This window comes from Cervus canadensis, chromosome 1, assembly GCF_019320065.1.
Source record: "Cervus canadensis isolate Bull #8, Minnesota chromosome 1, ASM1932006v1, whole genome shotgun sequence".
Taxonomy (NCBI): Eukaryota; Metazoa; Chordata; class Mammalia; order Artiodactyla; family Cervidae; genus Cervus; species Cervus canadensis.
The window spans coordinates 33,805,070-33,830,706 of NC_057386.1; the positions used below are offsets into that span (position 1 = coordinate 33,805,070).

Here is a 25,637-nt window from a genome sequence, read left to right on the forward strand (position 1 = left end):
TGAAATGTATAACATGGGAAATAGTCAACATCTATATAATATCTTTGTATGGTGACATATTAGAACGAGTCTTATCATGGTTATCTGTTTGAAATGTATAGAAATATCAAATAACTATGCTGTATAACAGGAACTATCATAGTATTATAGAGCAACTGTACTTCAAAAATAATTTGCAGGAAAAAAAGATCAAATTTGTGGTTACTGAGGCAGGTGGGAACTGGATGAAGGCAGTCAAAGAGTATAAACTTCCAGTTATAAGATTAAGTACTAGGGATGTGACATACGACATGATAAGTAATACTGCTGTATATTATATATGAAAGTTAAGAGTAAATCCCCCTGGTAGCTCAGCTGGTAAAGAATCTGCCTGCAATGTGGGAGATGTGGGTTTGATCCCTGGGTTGGGAAGATCCCCTGGAGAAGGGAAAGGCTACCCACTCCAGTATTCTGGCCTGGAGAATTCCACTGACTGTGTAGTCCATGGGGTTGCAAAGAGTCTGACACGACTGGGCGACTTTCACTCTCAAGAGTAAATTCTAAGTGTTCCCATCACAAGGAAAGATAGTTTCTATTTCTTTAATTTTGTAACTACATGAGATGACGGGTGTTCACTAAACTTACTGTGATAATCATTTCATGATATATGAAAGTCAAATCACTATGCTCTCCACCTTAAATTTATTCAGTGCTGTATGTCAATTATATCTCAACAAAACTGGAAGGGAAAAAAATAATGGAATGGCTCATACCAATCCCAGACTTCCTTTTCCCGCTGCCTGCTGTCCAGTCAATTCCTGGCTCCCCCAGCCCTTCCATTTTATGTTTCATTCATTCCACCAAAATATGAACGCCTCCTGTGTGATCCCAAGAGCAGTTGTATCACCTACTCAGCCTGACACCCAAGTTCAGAGGGGTTTTTGAGCACCAACCTCCGTGTTCTGGGAAAACTGAAGAAGTGATGCAAGTGGTGAGTCTAGGTTAGATGTTTATATGTGTCTCATTCCAGCAGTCGTGACTGTGTGAGCAGATGAAAGGAGAGAGAGGGTTGGCGGGAGCTTGATGGTCTATCAGTCCTGCCCACAACCTGGACCTTACCTTTGTCTGACACGTATGGCATTTTTGTTTGACAGGCTTCTTTTTTAGTAGAAAGTTACGAATCTCTTGTTAGTTGGGATTATTTAGGCTTTTGATCATAGAGAAAGGGAGAAGTAAATCCTAATTCTAGAATCGAACGCTTTAACAACAAAGCAGGGGTTAGCAGAGGTGGCCTGTGCTACAGAGATTCAACTAAGGGCTGTGAATGATATAGGTGACCTCTGTGTATGGATATATACATGTATGGTCAGGGAAGGGAGGAGACTCAGGAACAGGATGAGGGAGAGAGTTCAGTTCACAGATGGGACAAGGGTGCCATGACTTCGTGACATAAAAAGCTGAAATTCACAAACAGCTATAATGGAAACTAGTGGGACAATTGAATTTCAAATATGGGCAGCATGTTATTAGGTAAAGGACCAGTGTGACAATGCAGGAGACATAAGAGACAAGGGTTTGATCCCTGGGTTGGGATGATCCCCTGGAGGAGGGCATGGCAACCCACTCCAGTGTTCTTGGCTGGAGAATCCCATGGACAGAGGGGCCTGGCAGGTTACAGTCCATAGGGTCGCCAAGAGTCAGACATGACTGAAGTGACTTAGCACGCACGCACTCATGCATTAGGTAATAGTACTCTCTCAATTGTTAAATACAATCTTCAATGGCTGGATGGCATCACTGACTTGAAGGACATGAGTTTGAGCAAGCTCTGGGAGTTGATGTTGGACAGGGAAGCCTGGTATGTTGCAATTCATGGGGTGGCAAAGAGTTGGACATAACTGAGCGACTGAACTGACTGAACTGAATTGTTAAATGTCGTGACTGATAATCATATCATGATTGTGTCAGAGAACATCCATAATCTTATAAAATATGGTATCAATATTTAGAGGTGTGGGAGTATTGAAAGTATCATGATATTACAACTTACTCTCAAAGGGTTCAAGATACAGGAAAAGTAAATGTGGCAAAATGTTAATATTTGATTAATCTAAGTGAAAGTTATATGGGGGTCTGTTGTACTGCTATTGTTTACTTGTCTACAGTTATGATTTTTTTTTTAATTTTACTGTGAAATGTCCTTCCTCTTGGCTCTAGTCACTTAGGGTTGGTGGAGTTCCCCAACCTTCTATCCCGAATGCCCCCAGACAAGGGGCACTGCTCCCCAAAGCCCTGATACTCATATTTCTGCCCACCCTCCCTGCCCTTCGTGGACCCAGCATCTCTCTTCCAGGGCTCCCACTGTGCTCTGTCATCACATGACAGATCCTCTTCCCGTGCTCCTCTATTTAGCTTCCTGTTCCCCAGGAGCCTGAGCTATCCTTGGAGACAATGCCTGGGTCGTTCTCATGTGTGTTCCCGCCAGCACGTGGCATCAGGTGTGGCCTCTGGGAGGTACATTACAGGTGTACTGCTGCAGTGGAAGCAGTGAGGGAGTGAACAAGTTGTGGGATGGAGAGAGAAACAAGAGATGGTAGGTGGAGTGTGACACATGAAAGCAAGTAACCTCCAGGCAGGTTGATAGCAACTAAATGATCAACATGTAAATGAGTGTAGATTCTTGGTGTCTTGAGGCTCAAAAATGTGGCTTAATGGACTTCCCTGGTGGTCCAGTGGTTAAGACTCCAAGTTTCTACTGCAGGAAGCATGGGTTCAATCCCTGATCTGGAAATTAAGATACCATGCCCTGGTGGCTCAGACGGTTAAGAATCTGCCTGCAATGCAGGAAACCCCAGTTTGACCCCTGGGTGGAGAACATCCCCTGGAGGAGGTCATGGCAACTCACTCCAGTATTCCTGCCTGGGAATTCCCGTGGACAGAGGAGCCTGGCAGGCTACAGTTCATGGGGTGGCAAAGAGTTGGACACCAAGGGAGCAGCTGACTCACACACACACCAGGGCAGGTGCAGCATCCAGCATCAGTAAGCAGCTCTCCTCATGGGCCTGGGCAGCTAGAGCCCGAAACAGGGAGACTGCACCAGGCCCATGGGCAGGAGATCAGTGTGACCCAGGGAAGACAGAGGCCAGGGAGGTGCCACTGTGGGCTCTGCAGGACCGGTGTTCTGAGAGCCGCCCCTGGAAAGGTCCCCTTGGCTGGCAGGGGCAGAGCGGTCCCAGGGGCCCTATAGCCCAGCCCAGGCTTCGTTCAACACTGCCTTCAGCCTTTTAAGAGGGACAATTGCTGTGTGAGCTGAATTCTGGGTGACCTCTTCAGACGAGTGAGGGAAGAACATCTTAGCAACCTCAGCTTGACAGGATAAACTCTCTCTCTACAAACACACCCGTCAGTGGGGAGGGAGCCTCATGGGCCCCTGCAGAGCATATCAAGTTGTGGGTGAGGCTGGCTCAGACCCCACTTTCAGCTCCGAGAGGACTGAGAGGACCTTAGTTACCCATGTCATGATACCTCCCAGGGAACCGCAGAGATTCTGCCTCAGTGACTCGTTCACTTGTCTTTACTTGTTCAGTGGTTGCCAAGCCCCCACCTCAGACCAGGAATCTGAGACGGAGTTACTTCAGTGGACAGACTGAAACGAAACAGTCTCTGCTCTGATGGTGCTTATATTCTATTGAGAGGAGACAAGGCCATATAAATTCATACAGATCATATATGTCACATGGTGATAAGCACTAGAGTGGAGAGTAGGGAAGCGGGGGGAGGGCTGGACGAAGGGAGATGGGGACAGGCGGGATGGTTTTATTTCATTTTTTGGCTGCACCACATGGTGTGTGGGATCTTAGTGCCCTGACCAGGGATTGAACCCTTACCCCCTACAGTGGAAGTGCAGCATTGATCACTGGACTGCCAAGGGAGCCCCTGGAGCGGTGACTTTACGGGGGATGTCCAAAGCCCCTCCGAACACGTTGGCGCTCCACCTTGGTTAGGGGTGGCCAGAGCACGAGACCTGCCTGGGGAGCTGTGCCTCTCCCTGGAGGTCGTGGCCGGAACCACGGGCTGGGCTGAGGCGTGCGGTCCCGAGAGATGGAGCGGTGCAGAGGACAGAATAGGGGCAGGCGGGGCAGGCGGTGGGCTGCACAGTGGACAGTCCCTGGGCGGAGGGAGGTGGCACAGAGCCTGCCCGCCCCAGGGCCCCCACTGCCCTATCTTCTCTCATCTCCTCCCCACCAGAATCTCGCTGTCCCCTGAGATCCACCCCCACCACGCTTCTGAGACTGCTTTGCCCAAACCTGCTGATGACTGACAAGTCCCATGGACTCTGATGTTTGAAGCTCTTCTCGCATTTTCTGGGACATCACCCTCTCCAAGTTCCCTTCAAGGCTCCTCTTGCCCCTAAAATGCTGGTGTTCTGAGTTCTGAGTTCCACATGCAGCCCACTTTTTTCCCTCCAGTCATATCCCCGGGGTGACTTGCCCCCCAAATCTCTCAGCAGCCCCCATCCCCCTCCTCAGCTCCAAACCCCACATATCCAGCTGCTGGCTATCCTAGAGGAACCCTTATTCAGAGTGTTCTGATTATTGCCAGATTGTGAGTCCCTTTAGAGAAAGATCTTGAATAATGTACTATTGATTTCCCCAATGCCTGCTACCCTGCTTAGTTCAGTTGTCACTCAGTCGTGTCCGACTCTTTGCAACCCCATGGACTGCAGCACACCAGGCTTGCCTGTCCATCACCAACTCCATCAAACTCATGTCCATCGAGTCGGTGATGGCATCCAACCATCTCATCCTCTGTCGTCCCCTTCTCCTCTGCGTTCAATCTTTCCCAGCATCAGGGTTGTTTCTAGTTAAGTCAGCTCTTCACATCAGGTGGCCAAAGTATTGGAGCTTCAGTATCAGTCCTTTCAAAGAATATTCAGGACTACCTTCCTTTAGGATTGACTGGTTTGATCTCCTTGCTGTCCCTTGGACAAGAAGGGAGCAAGAAGCTTCCCTTGAGCAAGAAGACTCAAGAGTCTTCTCTAACACCACAGTTCAAAAACATCAATTCTTCAGTGCTCAGACTTATTTATAGTCCAACTTTCACATCCATACATGACTACTGGAAAAACCACAGCTTTGACTAGATGGACCTTTGTCAGCAAAGTAATGTCTCTGCTTTTTAATATGCTGTCTAGGTTGGTCATAGCTTTTCTTCCAAGGAGCAAATATCTTTCAATTTCATGGCTGCAGTCACCATCCGCAGTGATTTTGGAGTCCAAGAAAAACTTTGTTTGCATTATTTCTCCATCTATTCCCCGTGAAGTGATGGGACTGGATGCCTTGATCTTTGTTTTTTGAATATTGAGTTTTAATCCAGCTTTTTCACTCTCCTCTTTTACTTTCATCAAGAGGCTCTTTAGTTCTTCTTGGCTTTCTGCCACAAGTGTGGTGTCATCTGCATATCTGAGATTATGGATATTTCTCCCAGCAATCTTGATTCCAGCTTGTGCTTCACCCAGCCTGGCATTTTGCATGATGTACTCTGCATATAAGTTAAATAAGCGTAACATAGTGTGACAATATACAGCCTTGACGTACTCCTTTCCCAATTTGGAACCAGTCTGTGTCCATTTCTAACTGTTGCATCTTGACCTGCATACAGATTTCTCAGGAGGCAGGTGTTAGGTGGTCTGGTATTCCCATCTCTCTAAGAATTTTCCAGTTTGTGGTGATCTACCCAATCAAAGGCTTTGGTGTAGTAAATAAAGCAGATGTTTTTCTGGAATTATTTTCCTTTTTCGATTATCCAACAGATGTTGGCAATTTGATCTCTTGTTCCTCTGCCTTTTCTAAATCCAGCTTGAACATCTGGAAGTTCTTGGTTCATGTACTGTTGAAGCCTAGATTGGAAAATTTTGAGCATTACTTTGCTAACTTGTGAGATGGGTGCAGTTGTGCAGCAGTTTGACATTCTTTGGCATTGCTACCCTGCTTAACACCAATTTAATAACCTACTTTTTCTACCAGATATTGGAACATTTCATAAAGCCACAATAAGTAAGCCTGCACAGGGCGATCAATGGAATAGAACACAAGGTCAAGAAATAGACCCAAATACACACATACAGGAATTCAGAATGTAACAAATGTGGCAAGACATTACTTTCACTTACCTCTTGGCCATCTGTAAGTCTCCCTGGGAGAAATGTCTGTTCTGCTCATTTTTTGATTGGATTGGTTTGGGGTTTTTTGTTTTTGATATTGAGCTACATGAGCTGTTTGAATATTGTGGAGATTAATCCTTTGTCAGTCGTTTCGTTTGCAAATATTTTCTCCCACTGCAAGGGATTTCTGTTTGTGATTTCCTTTGCTGTGCAAAAGCTTTTAAGTTTCATTGGGTCCCATTGGTCTCTCTTTATTTCCATTACTCTAGGAGGCAGATCCAAAAAGATCTTGCTATGATTTATGTCAAAGATTGTTCTGCCTCTGCTTTTCTCTAAAGAGTTTCACAGCAGCAGCCCCCAACCTTTTTGGCACCAGGGACCAGTTTTGCGGGAGACAGTTTTTCCACGGACTGGAGGTGGGGAGCGGTTTCAGAATGATTCAAGCATATTATGTTTATTGTGCACTTTATTTCTATTATTATTACATCAGCTCCACCTCAGGTCACCAGGCATTAGATCCTGGAGGTTGGGGACCCATTTTACAGCATCAATGTTACATTTAGGTCTTTAATACATTTTGAGTTTATTTTTGTGTGTGACATTAATGTTCTAGTTTCATTCTTTGACATCTAGCTGTCCAGTCTTCCCAGCACCACTTTTTGAAGAGAACTGTCTTTTCTCCATTGTATCTTCTTGCTTCCATTGTCATACATTAGCTGACTATAGGTGTGTGGGCTTATTTCCAGGCTTTCTATCCTGTTCCATTGATCCTGAGAGAGCTCCCATCAATGGACACTCCCTGGGGCCTCTGCTACCCATGTCTTTGTCCCCACAGTGAGCCACAGCCAACCCCCATCTCCCCAGGAGCCCCTCCAAGACCCACAGGTAGGTCTCGCCCGGGCTCCTGTGGGTTACAGCCTGTGCCCTGGGCCACAGTGCACGGGAGAGCTTGTGTGCACCCTCCAGGCCCCTGCAGCTCCCGCACTCAAGGCCCGCTGGCCTTCAAAGCCAAACACTCTGGGGGCTCCTCCTCGCAATACCAGACCCCCCGGCTGGGGAGCCTGACGTGGGGCTCAGAACTCTCCTGTAGGTCTGGGGTGTATAATTATCTTCCCGTTTGCGGGTCATCCACCCGGCAGAGACAAGGTTTGATGTCATGAGAGCACCCCTCCCACCACCTTTCCTTCTTTGCTTATACAGCATTGTTTTAAGTTCGTTTTGTCACTGGTTGCTCCGCAGTGAGCAGTGTTTTGGTGTTTTCGTGAGGAAGTGAGCTCCAGTCCTTCTACTCCATCTTATCCCCTCCCTTCTGGGGGGCTGGGTGAGGGAGGGCAGGAATATTTTTTAAACATCTACCTATCTTCTACAAATTAGCTCAGATGTCACTTCTCAAAGAGACTGTTCAGGATACATGCAGCTGGGAAGTCACTCCCTTTTCTGCATTTCCAAGGCACTTATGTTCACAGACTGAAAAACCCACGAGGCATCTACCTCAAGCCCATAAGCCTCAATACTGTCTCACATACATACCCCTGCATTGATGCTCACACAGGCACCCCAAGTCCTGGGATCTGTACAGTAGTCTCCTAGGATCTGTAGTCTCCCAACGCTCAAAGGGATCAGATCCTCACTGGGAAGCATCCAAACCTCCAAGAGCAGGTAGGAAGGCCGGCAGTGAGCTTGTCAGATTCCTGCCGGGGGGACTGTCACTGCAAGGATCAGCCCTAAAACACATCATCCAGACCCACGATGGATGCCCCTGTAATTTGGGATGCCCCAGGTTCCAACTCACAGGAGTCCCTGACTAAACTCTGTACCTTCTCGTAACTCTCTAAACTTCCATCACAGTCACTCAGCCTGCTCCTTTAGACCAAGGCAGTGTGTATGTGTGTTTTAAAAGGTTCACTCACTAGGACACACAGTCCCACACATCCCCACCCTTGGATGAACAGAAGCAGGGCTGCTTGCTTCTCCAGCCAACCAAGCACGCACCCCGTGCAGCGAGAGCAGCGGGCCAACGCGTGAGCTTCCGACACTGGCTTGTAGAGCGACCCTGTGGGTCGGTGGCTCCTCTATGGCCAGCGGGGCTCACAGGACGCCTGGGAACCGCTGTGGGTACAGGCCAAGCCCAGCAGACACCTGGGCTTCTGGCTGGGGACAGCATGGTGGCAAAAGGCAGAAGCAGCAGTCGCTACTGAAGGATGTAAATTTATTGGAAAAGAAAAGGGGGGGGGGGTGGGGCTAGGAGTCAGGCTCTGAGGCAGGTGGCGGCTTCTCGTCGTCCGGGGGGCAGTCAATGAAGTCAGCCAGCATGGCAGCGGTGTCACCCTGCTCCTTCCAGGGACAAACAAGAAGTTCAGAACAGTGGCAGGCACAGACCCAGCGGGTCAGGATGCGCGTCGCTCCCGCCCCTCCTCCCCGCGGGGCCCCCTCACCTTTTCCGGGGGGAGAGCTGCCGCCTCCACCTCCGCCTCCGCCGCCGCAGACGCCTCTGGTGGGGGTGATACCTTCTCACCCCCACCCTCAGCCCCCTCTTCCAGCAGGGTTGGTGGCCCAGAGGGCTCCTCCTCCACAAGCTCCTGAGGCGGTGGCCCTGCAGGGGGGCTCCCCCCTTCCCTCTCCATCTCCCCCTGGGAGGGGAGCACCTCAGGGGCCAGCGTGGGGGCCGTCTCAGGCCCAGGCGCCTCCTCGGTCCCAGGCTCCTCCACTTCCAACAGCAGGCCGGGTTCCAGTCCTGGCTCCGGAGGCCCCTTGGGAGACTCGGCGGGGGGCAGCGCTGGAGGCGGCAGGCTTGGGGGCACAGGCCCTCCTCCTTCCACCTCCCCGCCTGCCGGGCCGAACTCCACTTCTTCCAGCTCTTCCAGCTCCTCGTCCTCCTCCTCGTCCTCCTCATCCTCCAGCTCACCTTCCTCTTCCTCAAACTCCTCCTCAAACTCCTCCTCCTCCTCTTCCTCCTCCTCAAAGTACTCCTCTTCCTCCTCCTCGTCCTCCTCGAAATCCTCCTCCTCGTCCTCCTCTTCTTCCTCCTCGTCCTCCTCCTCTTCTTCCTCCTCCTCATCACTGCTGTTGATGTTAATGACTGTCAGGTCTTCTTCCAGGGCTGGGGGGCCTCCCCCACCAGGAGTCCCTTCCGGAACCAGCTGGGGTGGCGGCAGCGTCACCGGGCCGGGAACAGGAGGCGGGGGAGGGGGCGGGAGCGGCCCCGGGGCTGCAGGCAGCTCTTCTGGCTCGTCCTTGGCGGGCACAGGAGGGGAGGCTGCAGGTGGCCCAGCGGGGGCTACTGGCGGGGGCGTGGTGCCCGAGGGCGGCGGGGGCGGGGGTGGCAGCCCCTCAGGCACGATCACCACGCTGTCATCAGAGTCGCTCTCCAAGGAGATTTCCACGTCGGATGCCTCCTCCTTGTCATAGTGGACAAAGGCTGGTCTGGGCACTCGCCCCCCGAAAGTCTCATCTGGCGGGACAGTAGGTGGGGGGCTGCCACTTGGGGCCAGGACAGCGTCCTCACTGGAGCCTGCCCGGTGGTTCTCAGGGCCAGGAAGGAGCCGGGGGGGTACAGACACCAGGCCTGGCACAGACAGGCCCAGGTGGTTGGCTGTGGCTGGAGGTCCAGGGCGTGTGGGGGGCAGGGGGCCCGCCGGGGGCATGGGGCCTGCAGAGGGCATGGTGCCCGCGGAGGGCAGGGGGCCTGGCGTGTGGAAGGCTGGAGCCCTGAAGGGAGCTGGAGCCTCAGGAGGCGGGACTGGGGCCGGGGCGGGGCAGGTGGGGCCCACAGACTGCAGGGGAGGAACTCGGGGGTGGGTCAGAGCCGCACAGGTCACCAGGGCTTCTGAGCAGAAGGAGGAGACCTGGGGGAAGAAGGGGCGAGAGCAAGGGTCAGGACACAGGCTCTCAGTACTGGGGGCGCGCAGGGCCAACACCGAGGTGGACGCGGCCCACGTAGCAGTTACCTCCAGGCTGTCCTCGCGCTGGCCCAGGGAGAAGGCCCGCAGCGCGCAGGCGAGAGGCGGCGGGCAGCGAGGCGAGGGTGCCAGCAGCAGGGCCAGCAGCAGGCGGTAGAGCTCGCGGCGGCAGTGGGAGCTGGTGTACGGGGAGCTGCCGAGGGCTTCGCCCTGCTGGACACCCATGACCAGGGGGAGCACCAGCTCATGCAGTCGCTGGAAGGACAGAGCGCACAGCTGGAGGCGCCGCCAGACGACCCGCCCGTCCTCCAGGGCCTGCGCCCAGGTCCGAATGAACCCCCACCAGTACCCCTTCCAGCGGGGACCAGGCTCCCCTCACCCTGTGAGTCTCCTCCTTGATGAGAGGCCCGCACATGAGGATGGTCCGGCTGAGGCCTGGGGGAGGAGACGAGCGTGAGAGGCTGACACGACGGGCGGCCCAGGGCAGCACCCGCTCTGCCCACCTCGGGCAAGTCACGTGACTCCTGTTTTCTCAGCTATAAAATGGGGCTCATGAGTGGACCTCTACTACACAAAGCTGTGAACGTTATGTAATTCAGATGGAGATACATTCTAAACGTGAGTTTACACATGGGGAGCGCTGGAGGGCAGTGCACATGCGGGACCCAAAGGAAAGTCACTTCTGCTTCCAGCAGCGGGCCTGGGGCGTGCAAGCTCTGCCAGGCAGGGGTCTCGTCCTCTTCCTCCCCCGCCCTCCGGGACACACGAGCACACGCCATGGACAGAGGATGTGCAAACGAAAACACCCGAGACCCATCCAACAGCAGGACCCACCTGCAGCCCTGGGGAGAGTGCGGCCCCTCGGCAGGCTCTTAGCCGGGTCTGCGTGTTTTCCACCCCCGCCCCCCACCAGGACACCCGGTCCCTCCAGTGCTCCCAGACCCTCCCGGCCCCGAGGTGCCGGGCACAGGCCTCACCCACCTCTCAGTGCGGCTGCACAGACATCGCTGTTGGCATTGCTGTCCCCTTTCCGGTGGCTGGGCGGGGCCATGGCCTCCCCCACGTCCAGCTTCAGCTTCTTGGGAGCACTGGGCTTCCCAGTCTGCAAGCCCCCGTCAGGGCTCCCCCGGGGGCTGCGCAGCTGGCGGGGAAGGGAACACAGATCACACACCAGCCGGCAGGAAGGCAGGACGGGCGGGAGGCTGGATCGAGTGAGGACCAGGGGCACGGGGAGGCCTCTCTCACCCTGAGGGCGTCCGCTGGCGGGGAGATGTCGCTGAGCAGGTGGGAGAGCAGGGCCTCCCCCGAGGCGCCCCCCTGCAGCACCCCCGCCGAGGCCCCGCACACCTGCACCCAGAGCTCCAGGACAGCGTACACCTTGGTCCGCACGGTGCTGCAGGGGGCGCAGAGGGCGCCTGTGAGGGGAGGCCACGCCGCCGCCCCCAGCCCGGCAGCGCCCGCTCACCACCACCCCTCCTCTCTATTCCCTTCCTGGACGGTCACCTGTAGGGCCTCTCCTGGCCTGGTCCGAGGTTCTCCCTCCCAATGCTCCAGGCATTGAGGACCTGGGGAAGCAGGCGGCTGATCAGAGCCCCGAAGCGCAAGAGCCGTGCTCCACACCTGGGGGTGAAGACAGAACGATGACCCCCGCTCCCAGCACGTCCCAAACCCCGCACCGCTTCCTCCCGACCCCACTCACGCGAGGATGAGTGCCGAGAGCAGGTCCAGGGCTTCAAGGTGGAGAGAGGGCAGCAGCAGCAAGCGCAGGGGGCCGTCTCCCAGCAGACTCTGTGGGGAAAACCAGCAAATGAGGAGTGGGGCAAGACTGCATACACGCAGGTGAGGAGGCCACCCCCAGCCCAACTCCCCCGACAAGATGAAACACCGTCCTCGACAGACCGGGGAAGGACGATGGGGCAGGCAGGCCGGAGCCCTCGGTGGTGACTCGTGGACGCCCAGCTCACGGTCGCCTGGGGAAGCACCTGCTCCAAGCGCTCCCACAGCACGGGAGCCCATTCACGCCGGCGGGCGCGGGTCAAGAGCTCGGGACTAACAGCAGCTGGACGAGTCAGGACCACGCACTGTGGGAGCCCCAGCCTGCCTGCCTGGCCGCCCAGGGTCCCGGAGAGGGGCTGCCAGCGGGGCCGGCTCCACTCACGACATTCTTGGCGCTGACACTGAGGGTCCGACAGATGAGATCCAGGATGTCCTGCACGGGGACGGTCACTGGTGCCCCGAACTCGGAGCTGGAGAGGATCGAGCAGGGAGCCCCTCAGCGTGGGGTCCCCAGTGCGGCCCTCTGCCTCCCGCCTCACTCCCTCACGCACCTGAGCATGAGCCCCAGGCAGCGGGCCAGCCCCGAAAACCTCTGCCGCAGCCGGAGGAGGGTGTGGGCGTCCGCATCTTCTGAGGGGGACAGCAACGTTTCCGCCCCAGGGCTCTCGTACTGCATGGGCGCTGGACAGACACACAGCCACCTGTACTTGCCGCCCCGCCTCCATTCAGGTGGAGGACCCACCCATATTCTCCCTACTGCCTTTTGCCTAGAACTCAGCAGCCCCCCTTCCCTGGACCAGTCCCCTGGTCCCCTCACCCCACCCCCCGCCCCGGAGCGTCAGCCGGGCCCTACCTGCCTCTGCGCCCTCGTACAGGCCCCCGAGCAGGCTGTGCAGAGAGGCCAGCAGGCTGCGCAGCTCCTGCTCCCAGCTGTCCGTGTGCTTCAGGCCCTGGGAGAAGCCGGCCCCCAGAGACGGCAGCCGGGAGTAACACTCGCAGGCCAACTGCCGGAGAAGGGGGACCCAGTCAGGAGGGAATCAGCCCAGTCGTGGATCCCAACCCCACCAGCGCCCAGGAAGATGGAGGTCAGAGCACCCGGAGGAGAGATGGAATGGAAGAAAGGGCAGAAAGACACAGATGGAGACTGGGAGGCAGAAGCCCCTACTGGTGTGTACTGTGCGTTAACAGGGAGGGGAATGAGGACACAGGGGGAGCGGCAATAGAAAACAGAGGTGGGGGGAAGCACCAGCTCAGACCCCAGGCTCCCCGCTGTCTCCCTCCTTCCCCTTACCTGCTGGAGTTGAGGGCTCAAGGCATCCACCCGTGAGAGGAAAAACGAGGCCAGCTTGCCCTGGATCATGGGGAGAGAGAGGGGGAAGCTGGGGAGTCAGCTCTAAGGGGCAGGTTCAGAGCCCCGGCCCTCCCAGCAGCAGCGTCCAGGCCCAGGATCTCAGGCCTTTCTCTCTCCTGCAGATGAGGAAGCAACGCACCCTCAGGGGCGCCGCACCCAGGAGCAGACGCCCACTCGTGGTAGAAAATGAATGCCGACCCCTGTCCTCAGCCTCCCTGCTTGGGGGCTGTGTCCCACAGACCATGGGGCCCCTCCTCCAACGTTTGCAGAGTGACAGTCATCACCCTCAGGCCCAAAGGACACAGCACTGAACAGCAGGCGCCTCCACACCCCAACTCCCTGCCAGCTCAGACCAGGAGTACCGGGCTGGGGACGGGAGCAGTGAGAGCAGCACGAAGTCGACAGAGAAGGGAAGGTAGACCAGCAAGACGGGGGCAGTGAGCTCAGAGCAGCAACCGGCCAGTCAGTCACCAGGACCCGCCTGCTGCCTGGTGGCGCCCACGAGAAAACATATAACTGGGGCCCCACTTATCTGGGGGCAGAATCAAAGGGACCTGTGAACATGGACGGGAAAAAATCATTTTCACTTGCCTATAAATAAAATGTAAATTTTTCTTTCAATTGTAAACGCAGACAAAAAGCCACAGTAGTATTAGCAGTCCCTTTGTCACCAGCAGAGATCTTTCACTTTCACTTCACATCACAGCTGTCAACAGGCATCTCATTCAAGGGCATCACTATCACGAAACTTCAGGACTCATCAGACCTGCTGCTGGATTCTGTTACTTGACATGTTAACAAAGATGTGCATTCTATCACACTTTCCCTACAATTCCATGTATTTTACTAATTGAAAAACATCCAAAGAAGAGATCCACGGCACAAAAAGACTAAGAACACTGAAGCAGAAAAGGATTTCCACTGTCAGTGGGTGTAACAGGAAGACAAATGTGTGAAAAATCATGACCTGGAACCAAAGAGGGCGGCTCTGGAGGGACTGAGCTGGGAGGCAGGACCAAGCTGGGCTTGGGAGAAAGTGGAGGAGGCAGGTAAGGAGACGGAGAGGCCAACACAGTGAGGGGAGTGACAGTCTCCCACGGGGCCCATAGAGAAGCAGGCTGGGCCTTAAATCCCAGGCGAGTATGTATGGACCCCACCAGGATCGGGGCATCACAGGCACAAAAGTCAACTTCCAGAAAACAAGGCAGACAGCAGGGAGAAGCAGGCGCAGAGCCCAGCAGAGTGAAGTTCAGGAGCCACCCTTCAGGGCTCCCTGCTGAGGCTCTGGGGCAGGAACCACACCTGGTTTTCCAGGCTCCACTGCAGGACTCTCGGTGGGAGAGAGAGGAGCACTGTGACAGCTGATCCCAGGGTAGGAGAAGGCCTACAACGACCTAGACAGCACTTCCACGTCTGGTGGGACAGGGCTCTGAACACTTCAAACCAAAAGCAGCCCCCACCCGCTGGGCTCCTGACCAGCTTCTCCAGTGATGCTATTTCTTAGAGTCACCAAAGCCTCATCCACACTGGCGCTCAGCCCTTTGGACCAACTTCCTGCTCACACTCTCCCTGAGACCCAGGAAGCCAGATCGCTGAGGCCAACAAAGGTCTGCTTATGTGCCTGCGGTCAAGCAGAGTGCAGGGACACGGCCCTGACCACACAGTTCCACCAGAAATGACCTGCAATGCAAAACAAAGTAAGGCAAACCAAGGCTCACTTGGGACATTTCACCAGGAACGAAAGCACGTGTGCGTACATGGTATGTCCTGGTGCCCTCAAGAGGGGGGTGAGTTTTCCCACTCATTACAGAACAAATAATCAATGTGTTGAGGAGGAGGAGAGATGAAGCCTGGATAGATTGACTTCATGGACCCAGAAAGCTGAGATGCCTCATTTGGGAGGAGTCCTGAACTTGGAGACGGCAGCTGCCCTAGAACCTTCTAGGGGGTGGAACAGAGAGCAGATACACACTCTAGCTATCCACTTCCCAAGCACTGGTCTGCAAGATGTTCCAGTACAAACTGCCCCTGGGGCGTCTGTGCATGACAGATTCATGTCTGCCACGCTAGCAACAGCCAAAGCCAAACTCCTAACAGAGGGGCATTCTCCAGAAGACGCTGTGTCCTCAGAGAAATAAAGGCATACGGATGCTGTAACAGCATAAGTTCTGTTGCTTGGTTTGGACAGGGTACTCAATATGCAGGCCATGCCTTCAAAAATGCCATCTGACAAGAGGCTGTGAGTTATAGATCAATTCTCCTGACCACTCACAATGAAAATTAAGGGCCCTAGCTTCCCCGGTGGCTCAGTGGTAAAGAATCCATCTGCCAAGGCAGGAAACTTGGGTTCGATCCCTGGGTCAGGAAAGATCCCTTGGAGAATGAAATGGAAACCCGCTCCAGTATTCTTGCCTGGAAAACCTATGGACAGAGGAGCCTGGTGGGCTACAGTCCACAGGTCGCAAAAGAGTCAGACACGACTGAGTGACTAAACAACAAGCAGAGGACTCACAGACAGTCTAGTCTGACTACTCAAATCCTGACCCCAGAGGTAACACTCAGTTCTCCCTTCACTTTTTGGGGGGGATGCAGAGACACTGATGCTGCTGCTGCTGCTAAGTCACTTCACCCGTGTCCGACTCTGTGTGACCCCAAAGACAGCAGCCACCAGGCTCCTCTGTCCCTGGGATTCTCCAGGCAAGAATACTGCAGTGGGTCGCCATTTCCTTCTCCAGGAGGGAGACACAGATCCCAAACCTAGCTCAACAGAAGCAGGCTTATGCCGTAAAATCTCACAAACCGTCACCAGTAAGAATCAAAGACACAGAGCTAGCCTGTGTAATTCGAGAAGTTAATTTACAGTTTTAGAAGAAAGGCAGTTTTAACTAACCTTAGTAAACTCTAGTAAAAAACAAAACAAACAAAAAAAATTCAGTAAAATTTCTGAGTTACTCCAAATGCCTTCTTGACAAAAAGTCCTGCCCTGCTAACCAAAGATTCTATCACTTGCCAGGAGTGGCATTCCTATGAAAACAAGACATCAATAAGGACATGACCCCACATTCACGGAGAAATACCACGTGCTCTGGGGCTTTTCAAATACTGCAAGTCACCAGTAAGGACACTCCCAGACCACAGCACAGGTGCCCGCGACACGCTCACAATCCTTCCCATGCCACCAACAGCGGAGCAGAGCCACCGCCAGTGTAGAAGCCTAGCTGCCAATCCTGTCCACATTCTTAACATCACCTGTGGAGTTCGGTTTGGTGAAAAAAACACAGGACTGAAGGGCAAGCAATTCCTGCTCACACCCTGGTTTGACAACTACAGATACATAGGCTTGTGTCAGTCAAACCATTCTGGGCCCCTCTCCTGTTTCATTTGGTGACAGCAACTCCACAGAATTACTGTAAAATGAGATGACGCATGGCAGACACACAGCAGAGGGCCTGGCACGTCGTGGGTACCAGCCCCCTTTCTGTTTCTTTTTACTTTTTTGACTTGGTCACAGAACTATGTGATTTGACTTTCAAGAAAACCTGAACGGCAAACTCCCCCTTAACTAGCAATACCGAGTATAGTAATATCATTTACTGTGATTAATCACATGAGTTACACAAATTATTAATTTGCCACTAATTCCAGTTCTCCACAGATCTGTGCGTCCATCTGAGAAAACCCAGTGGTTTGTCAAGCAATGATGAGTATACCAAAGCAAGAGAGAACATTTAATCAGGAGAGGAACACCTATTTGTTCTTAGGTACGAGCTGGCAACAGAATTATCCTACAGACAACAAATGTACCAATCCCAGAGGCCCTTTAACTGTTACTGCTTTGGCTGAATCTGATGACCATTTATATTTGTTTTTGTTATCTCCTTAAAAATAAAACTCTAATTCTTTCGCTGACCTCCTTCCTCCCGCCTGGACCCACGTCCACCCTGCCTATTTGACTGAGCACGGCCCTGCTGCTCAGCGCCCCTCACACGGCCACCACAGCCCAGGGAACCGGGTGGGGAAGGGACAGAGGGAGATCAGTCAGGAGCAGGAGAGCAAAGTGCTGGGGAAGCTGACGTAGGGAAATAGTAAGTCAGGAAGGCTTCTTGGAGGCAGTTACAACGAGTTTTAGGAACAGAGTAAAACAGGATGGTAGAAAAATGGGCAGGGCATCCTGGAGGTACAGAGAAGGCAGGGCAGAGAGAGGAGAGTCCAGGGGAGAGTCTGGGCTTGGCCTCAGACCTTAGGCAAGTTATTCAATTTCGGTTTCTTCATCTGTGAAAATTAAATGAGAATGTATTTAAAGCTATGAGGTGAGGGCTTCCCTGGTGGCTCAGTGGTGAAGAATCTGCCTGCCAATGCAAGAGACACGGTTTGATCCCTACACTGGGAAGATCCCACATGCCATGGAATGGCTAGGCCCGTCTGTTCTCAGAACCTGGGAGCCGAAACTACTGAAGACCAAACACCCTACAGCCCTGCTCCACAGCAAGAGAAGCCACTGCAATGAGAAGCCTATGTACAGCAATGAAGACCCAGCACAGCCTAAAATAAATAAATGATATCATTAGAAACTTTTAAGAAATAAGTAAATAAAGCTACCAGGTGATGTAATTAGAGCTGTGGAGACAGATGCTTATAATCTTCAGGAACCTTTAGACAGCAATCGTGTTGGTAGGAAGAAGAGTTTTTATGAACACTTACTTTGAGAGACCCGCACGCCCGAGGAAAATGGGTCATACAGGCCTTCATTCCTTCCAGCGCTGAGAGCTCGCACTGTGGGAAGAACAGACGGTCAGGCAGAGCCCAGCGCCCCCAGAACCCATCCATCTCCACCCCACCACCCCTCAGGGTCTCTTCTCCTTACACTTTTTTTCAGCCCCTGCCTCTTCTCACTTCTTCAATCCCATTCCCCAACCACTTCCCATCAAGTTCTCCAATCCAGTGGGTGTGAATGACAGCAAGCACTGGAGGGGCCCAGGGTAGAGGAGCTGGGAGGCGGCTCACCTCCGGTCTGAGACCCAGCAGGGAGGTGAGGAGGCCGGGGAGGTGGTTCATGGAGATGTCCCGGAAGACTGCAGGAAGCTGGGCCGCGTACCGGAGGAGGTCCTTCAGCACAGTCACAGCCAGCTCCATGGTGGGGGGCGGGTCCTGGGACTAAACAGCGACAACAGCCCACGCTCCCACCTGGCCATCAAGGTCACCGAGAGGAGGAGGAACGAGCCACATGACAACATGGAGCTTCCGACAAACTCCACAGCGACTGCCCCCATTCCCGTCAAATCCCCTGGGGACAGAGTGTATCAGAGACACGGAGCAACCGAGTAACACATTCATCCAGAGAAAGGATGTGTGCGCACACTTTAGGACCGTGGTGTCGGGGTCCTAGGAATGTTCGGGGGGTGGGGGGAGAAAAAGTAATGAAGTCACACCTTAAAGATCTCACTAAATGATCTCAAGAGTTTCTTGCTGCTCCCACACCACAATCTCCTTGCTAGGATGGAGAGGAGTTCTTCCCGGACCAAAGTCTCAGCCACAACAGAGCCACCCCATCTCGCCAAGCTTACGTGTGGCTGGCTCAAACCTACCATGAACTCACGGAGGAAAAATGGTTTGAAGTCTGAGGACTTTTCCTAACAAATTAACATATACCTAAGGAAAAAGTGTTCAGCACATTACCTCCTGCTAGACCAGTGGCCACATGTCAGTGAAACAAACAAGAACCCTTGTGAGGAAGTCAGACTCGGTGGGTCTACCAGCCACAAACGGGCCTCAACACCACCTGGCACTCCCACTGCGTCTCTCACTGTTAGCTCCCTCCGCTGCTCAGCTCTTCTCCGGCACCATCCCTTCTGTGTAACCTGACCTACGATTTCAGAGAAGCCTGAAGCCCAAAGATGGGAACTCCCTCAGCTTCCCACCACCAAACTGAAAACTCCATCTCGGTCCTCATCCCACTAGAGGGGGTGTTCCTCCATCTGGGGACAATCCCTCCCCCACCCCTTCCTCTCAGAAGCCCCTCACACTGTTAACTAGCTCCCTGTCTCCAGCCCCCTCAGGAGGATGCCTCCCACTGGCATTTGTGCCTGCTCCCATCCTAAACATCTCTCCCACCATGAAAATCCTCTCCTGAGCCCGTACTCCATGTGCCTGATCTCAGGTGTTTCCGCGCTTCTCTCCCCTACCAGCGAAGCCAGATGTCTTGACAGGACTGTCTATCTTCCCCAGTCCCAGGCCTTCTCCCGCTCACTGCTCATCCCAGGAAAATCTGGCTTCAGTGTCCACTGCTCCGCTTTTCTGCTGCCAATCCTGTCTCCACATGGTGGCCAGAGTGGCATTTCCAAATGAAAATCTGCTCACATCACCACCACCACCACCTCCTTCCCCTTGCTCAAAACCTTCCATGAATTCCCGCTGTTACAAGAATAAACGCCAAACTTCTTAATATGCTTACACCACCACACATGGCCTAGTCTCTGTCTACCTACTTCCCCAGTTGCATCTCATCAACCCTTGCCGCACCCACCTGCTTATAATTCTTCAAATGAGTCAAACGCCTTTTCTCTCAGGGCTTTTGCACACTTAGAACACTTCGAAACTTTCTCAGCCCAATGTACTCCTACTCATCAAAGCAGAAAAGCCCTCCCTGAACCACTGACCCTGATAGCCACACACACACCACCCTGGTCTGGCTCAGAGTCTCTCGTTAACATGCTTTCAGAGAACTGTATTTTTCTTTACCTCCAGAGCACCCACCAGTTTAGTTCTTCACACTCATTGTATAATTATTCTCTTCCACTAGAACACAGGTCAGCAAACTCTGGTCTGTGGATGCCTGTTTTTGCACAGCCCACAGGCTACGAATGACTATTACATTTTTTAAAGGGTTGAAAAACAAACCAACAAAGAAACACTTGGCAACAGAAACTATGGGCATTTCTGGCTGTCCAATGGAAGAACTCCTTGTTTCTGCTGTAGGGGGCTTAGGTTTGACCCTGGGTTGGGGAACTAAGATCTCACAGCCTATGCAGCACAGCCAAAAAAAAAAAAACCAACCAGAAACCATATATGGTTCATAAAACCTACAATATTTTACTATCTGGAAACACCTACAGTTTCCCAACCCCTGCAAGAGACTCTAAACACCATGAAAGCAGGGTCCAACTGCATCTCCCCACCATCTCTCCAGAACTCAGCACACAGCCTGCCGTGTGTGCCCAGAACACACTTGTGGAAGAACGAAGTGGGGATGTCATCAAAGGATGTAAAATAGAAACAAATTTAAATGTTAAAAAGAGGAAGAGACCCATGGCTGATTCATGTTGACATATGGCAAAAACCACCAAAATACTGTAAAGTAATTAGCCTCCAATTAAAATAAATTAATTTTTAAAAAAAGAGGAAGAGAGGAGTAGAAAAAAAAAAATTGGGGAATTCTCTGGTAGTCCAGTGGTTAGGACTCTGAGCTTTCACCGCCAAGAGTGTGGGTTCAGTCCCTGGCTGGGGAACTAAGATTCCCACAAGCCACACGGTGCACAGTCAAAAAAATAAAAATAATTTAAATAAACAAATTCTAAAAATCCAACACCTGAAGAAAGGAGCTTCAGAGATGTCACTCATTAGAAGAGCTCACAAGGAAGTGAAACAGAGGTCACAGTGAGTGTGTGAAAGGTCAGATGAATTAAAATAAGCCAGTGGATAAAAATAACAAAATCTTTAAAAGCATGTTTCTATTTGCGGCTTATCCTGCTAGAAAGAACCTGCCCGGAACTGAAAGTATCCACCTCAATGTAGCGCTGTGTCTGAATGGAGACCAGGGCGCGGCTGGGGGCGGGGGCCAGGCGGTGGCCGGGCGGTGGACTCACCTGCAAGATCTGCTGGATGCTGCGGAGCCAGGAAACGCAGTGCTGCTGGAACATCTCCGTGGGGCTTTCCCCCACCAGCAGCGACAGCAGACACAGGCCTTCAAACCTGGTAAGACAGAGGTAAGTGACGACACAGGAGAGGTGGCCAGACTGCACAGAAAGCCATTCAATGCCCTCTTACTCTCACTGGGCAGAGTGAGACCTGACTCCAGATCCACGGCAGCTTCTCATTCCCGAGATACTCGCGGACTTGGAGTGAGGCATGGGCAGCAAGGGAAGAAGCACACAGAAGGTGGGCTGAGGGACTCTCAGAACCCGCCATAGGTGGGGTTCAACGCAAGTGAGCTCATGAAAAGAATCAAACTCTCCACCTTGGGAATGGAGAAACCTCCTGGCTCCATGGGGTGGTGACGATGGATGGACAGATGGATGGCCCTCTTCCTAAAGAAACATCCCCCCTGGAGAAAAAACAGGGTTAGAGACTTACCGAGTTTTGATAGAACCGAGACGAGCATTACTGAGACCCACCAACGCCCCAACAGCAGAAAGGTTCTGGAGGAAAGAAAACAGTCAGGAACAGGATGCTAAAGACACAGGATTTCTCCAAGCCCGTCGCTGCCCCAGCCTTTCCAGCCTGTTCTAAGTCATACCTCCAGTGAAGCCCAGAGACCATTCCCCTCGACGCCTTCAGCCTCTGCCCTATTTTCAGTAGGGGGCACACACAGCAGCCTGTCCCATGGGCTTTCCTCAAGTCACATCTCATCTGGCCCTCCCACTTCCCACCCAGCAAATCAGGGCTACACAGAGGGCTAGTCAGTCTGACAGCCCAGCGGCCAGACTCCAAAGACAGGCTCCTGCCCCTCTGTCTCCCAGGGACATCACTGAGCACAAAGGGGCATCCCTAAGTGCGTGCTGACTGGACACGGAACTCATGATCCCTTACTCCTTCACCCCATATCCTCCTCCTGGTCTGGCTTCCTTCGAGCCGCTAATACCCACACAAACAAGTCAGAGAGAACCTCCTTCCGACACATTCTGGGAGCCCTGAAAAGAGGTTCCCTCTTCAGGTCCCCCACAAGTAACCTCTCCACCCTCTGAAGGGCCAGACTCCTCTTGACAGCCCTGTTATCTTCCTAACCGTACTCTTCACTCATTCTCTCAACAAACACATCTTATGCACTGAGTCAGATAAAGGAATCCAGAGCTGAGTAAAAGAAATAAGGTCCCTGGTTCTCATGAAGGGGAAGTGTTGATTCACTTAACATTTATTTACCTACTTCATGTGAGACATTGTTTGAGGTGCTAGTGAGCTTATATTCTACTTAGAGGACGCAGAAAATCAACAAGTGACCAAATAAGAAAAAGCATGTTGGGTGGAAAGAGGAAAATCAAGCAGACTGAGGAAGGAAAGGAGAGCTTGGAGGAGGGCAGGCGGACAGCACTTCACGCGGCGGGCCTGAGGCCTTCCGCAAGGAGGTCACCCGAGTAGACGAAAGCTGAGAGCGAGATGTACTGATACGCCCACAGGCACTGATGGGTATAGAAAATGGTGCAGCCACTTCAGAAAACAGTCAAGCAGCTCCTCAAAGGTTAAACATCTTTTACGTATGACACAACAATTCCACTCCGAAGTATATGCCCAAGAGAAACGAAGACATATGTTCTCATCAGAACTCGTACACAGGGCTTCCCTGGTGGGTCAATGGTCAAGAAACCGCCTGCCAGTGCAGGGGACACAGGTTCAATCCCTGATCCGGGAAGACCCCACATGCCTCGGAGCAACTAAGCCCATGTGCCACAAGTATTGAGCCTGCGTTCTAAAGCCCAGAAACAGCAACCACCAAAGCCCACCCACCCTAGAGCCTGCGCTCCGCAACAAAAGCCCCTGCAGTGAGAAGCCTGCATACCATAACTCAAGAGTAGCCCCTGCTTTCTGCAACTAAAAAGAAAGCCCACACAGCAAAGACCACCTAGCACAGCCAAAAATTAATAAATATATATATTTTTTAAAAGAACTCGTACATGAACATTCATAGCAGCATTACACGTAACAGCCAGAAAGTAGAAACAACCCAAATGTCCATCAACCATGACTGGATAAACAAAAGGAAGCATATCCACATGGTGGAATATTACTTGGTCATAAAAAAGAATGAAGTTCTGAGACAGGAATGAACCTTAAAAACATTATGCTAAGGGAAAGAAGTCAGACCCCAAAAACCACATGTTCTATGATTCACTTCTATGAAATGGTCAGAGTAGACAAACCTATAGAAAAAAAAAAAAAAAGTAGATTTGCAGTTGCCTATCTGCTGGACCATCGAAAAAAGCAAGAGAATTCCAGAAGAACATCTATTTCTGCTTTATTGACTATGCCAAAGCATTTGACTGTGTGGATCACAATAAACTGTGGAAAATTCTGAAAGAGATGGGAATACCAGACCACCTGACCTGCCTCTTGAGAAACCTATATGCAGGTCAGGAAGCAACAGTTAGAACTGGACATGGAACAACAAACTGGTTCCAAACAGGAAAAGGAGTACGTCAGGGCTGTATATTGTCACCCTGCTTACTTATGTGCAGAGTATACCATGAGAAACGCTGGGCTGAAAGAAGCACAAGCTGGAATCAAGATTGCTGGGAGAAATATAAAACCTCAGATATGCAGATGACACCACCCTTATGGCAGAAAATGAAGAGGAACTAAAGAGTCTCTTGATGAAAGTGAAAGAGGAGAGTGAAAAAGTTGGCTCAAAGCTCAACGTTCAAAAAACTAAGATCATGGCATCTGGTCCCATCACTTCATGGGAAATAGATGGGGAAACAGTGTAAACAGTGTCAGACTTTATTTTTGGGGGCTCCAAAATCACTGCAGATGGTGACTGCAGCCATGAAATAAAAAGACGCTTACTCCTTGGAAGGAAAGTTATGACCAACCTAGATAGCATATTAAAAAGCAGAGACATTACTTTGCCGACAAAGGTCCATCTAGTTAAGGCTATGGTTTTTCCAGTATTCATGTATGGATGTGAGAGTTGGACTGTGAAGAAAGCTGAGCACCGAAGAATGATGCTTTTGAACTGTGGTGTTGGAGAAGACTCTTGAGAGTCCCTTGGACTGCAAGGAGATCCAACCAGTCCATCCTAAAGGAGATCAGTCCAGGGTGTTCATTGCAAAAACTGATGCTGAAGCTGAAACTCCAGTACTTTGGCCACCTCATGCAAAGAGTTGACTCATTGGAAAAGACCCTGATGGTGGGGGGAATTGGGGGCAGGAGGAGAAGGGGACGACAGAGGATGAGATGGCTGGATGGCATCACTGACTCAATTGACATAAGTTTGAGTAATCTCCAGGAGTTGGTGATGGACAAGGAGGCCTGGCGTGCTGCAACTCATGGGGTCGCAAATAGACACGACTGAGTGACTGAACTGAACTGAACTGAGGGGTAAAGGGCAGAGAAGTGTTCGGTGGGGGTAAACAGGGACCAACTACCTTTAATGGACAAGTGGGTGAAAGGGTAACAAGACAGAAAAATGTACAATCTTTCCACAGAAATAAATCGTAACTTCATAATGAAGATACATGGCAACTATCACCTTAACCCATGATCAAAGTTACCACCACCAGTAATGGGACAAAGAGACATTATGTGCTGCCTGATAAAATGTAACAGGTATGTCACATCATTTCTGCAGTATTCCTGGTAAAAGTGTACAACCTGAACTTAATCACCAGCAAACAGCAGATGAACCAATCTGAGGGACGTCCTATAAAATAACTACAATTCTAAATGTTAACATCATAAGAAATATTTCTCTTACTATAAAGGATACTTTTAGCACAACTGAAAAAACTGGAATAAGATTGTATCAACGCTGATTTTCTGAGTTGCACGATGGAATGTGGTCAGGTAAGGGAATGTTGTTTTTAAGGAAATAGAAGGGCATCCAATCTCCAACTTCCTCCTTTACAGTCCTAGAAAAAATATGCATTTAAAATGTTGACATTAAAAGGAATCTGGGTGAAGTGTATATTCCTTCAAATTCTCTATAAATCTCAAGTCATTTTCAAAGCAATTTTTTTTTAAAAAAAGAAAAAGAATGGGAGAAAGTACAATTGCAAACTACTCTTCTGAGGAGTTTTGCCATAAAGAGTAGAGAAATGGGGCAGGAGCTGGAGGGGCACTTTTTTAAAAGCAGTTTTGAGCTATATGCTGATGAAAACAACCTAACAAAGGGAAAAGCTGACGATGAAGAAGTGAACTTGCCTAAGTGGAGAGGGGATAGACGTCAAGTACAAGCAGAGGCCCGGCCTTAGTATGGGCATGAACCAGCTCACCCCTAACAACGGTAGGGACACCAGAGCACAGGGCACAGACATCAGTACACTGGCAGACGTGGTGGTGGTGGCACCTATGCCAATTCCCACCCCACTGTTCCTCTTTTCTCAGTGAAACAGGAAGCAAAGTCATCAGCTAACAGTGAGGATGGAAAAAAGTCATCAGAAGTTGCAGAGGAAAGAAATATAACAGGACTGCTAGGCAACAGCAAGAGTCTACTTGAGATGACGATGGCCCTGAATTTAAAATGAGACCAGCCAATCCGGAA

General features: G+C 51.8%; 1 protein-coding gene across 3 annotated transcripts in view; it reads right to left on the reverse strand.

Annotated features, from left to right (window-relative positions):
- Positions 1–8,330: 8,330 nt before the first annotated feature.
- Positions 8,331–25,637, reverse strand: part of PELP1 (proline, glutamate and leucine rich protein 1) — a 47,340-nt gene continuing 30,033 nt past the window's right edge. For 2 of the 3 annotated variants that reach the window (XM_043476547.1, XM_043476526.1), the window contains exons 2-17: positions 21,518–21,582; positions 21,031–21,136; positions 18,173–18,322; positions 17,870–17,941; positions 13,109–13,168; positions 12,671–12,821; positions 12,369–12,498; positions 12,200–12,287; positions 11,741–11,829; positions 11,545–11,661; positions 11,287–11,434; positions 11,023–11,182; positions 10,421–10,476; positions 10,090–10,296; positions 8,578–9,987; positions 8,331–8,476 (exon numbers count right to left, since the gene is read on the reverse strand). In XM_043476547.1, coding sequence (XP_043332482.1) covers positions 8,384–8,476; positions 8,578–9,987; positions 10,090–10,296; positions 10,421–10,476; positions 11,023–11,182; positions 11,287–11,434; positions 11,545–11,661; positions 11,741–11,829; positions 12,200–12,287; positions 12,369–12,498; positions 12,671–12,821; positions 13,109–13,168; positions 17,870–17,941; positions 18,173–18,322; positions 21,031–21,084 — 2,985 coding nt within the window. In that variant the 5' untranslated portion in view covers positions 21,085–21,136; positions 21,518–21,582 and the 3' untranslated portion in view covers positions 8,331–8,383. The remainder of the gene's footprint in view (positions 8,477–8,577; positions 9,988–10,089; positions 10,297–10,420; positions 10,477–11,022; positions 11,183–11,286; positions 11,435–11,544; positions 11,662–11,740; positions 11,830–12,199; positions 12,288–12,368; positions 12,499–12,670; positions 12,822–13,108; positions 13,169–17,869; positions 17,942–18,172; positions 18,323–21,030; positions 21,137–21,517; positions 21,583–25,637) is intronic. The other variant, XM_043476537.1, reaches the window with a different exon arrangement.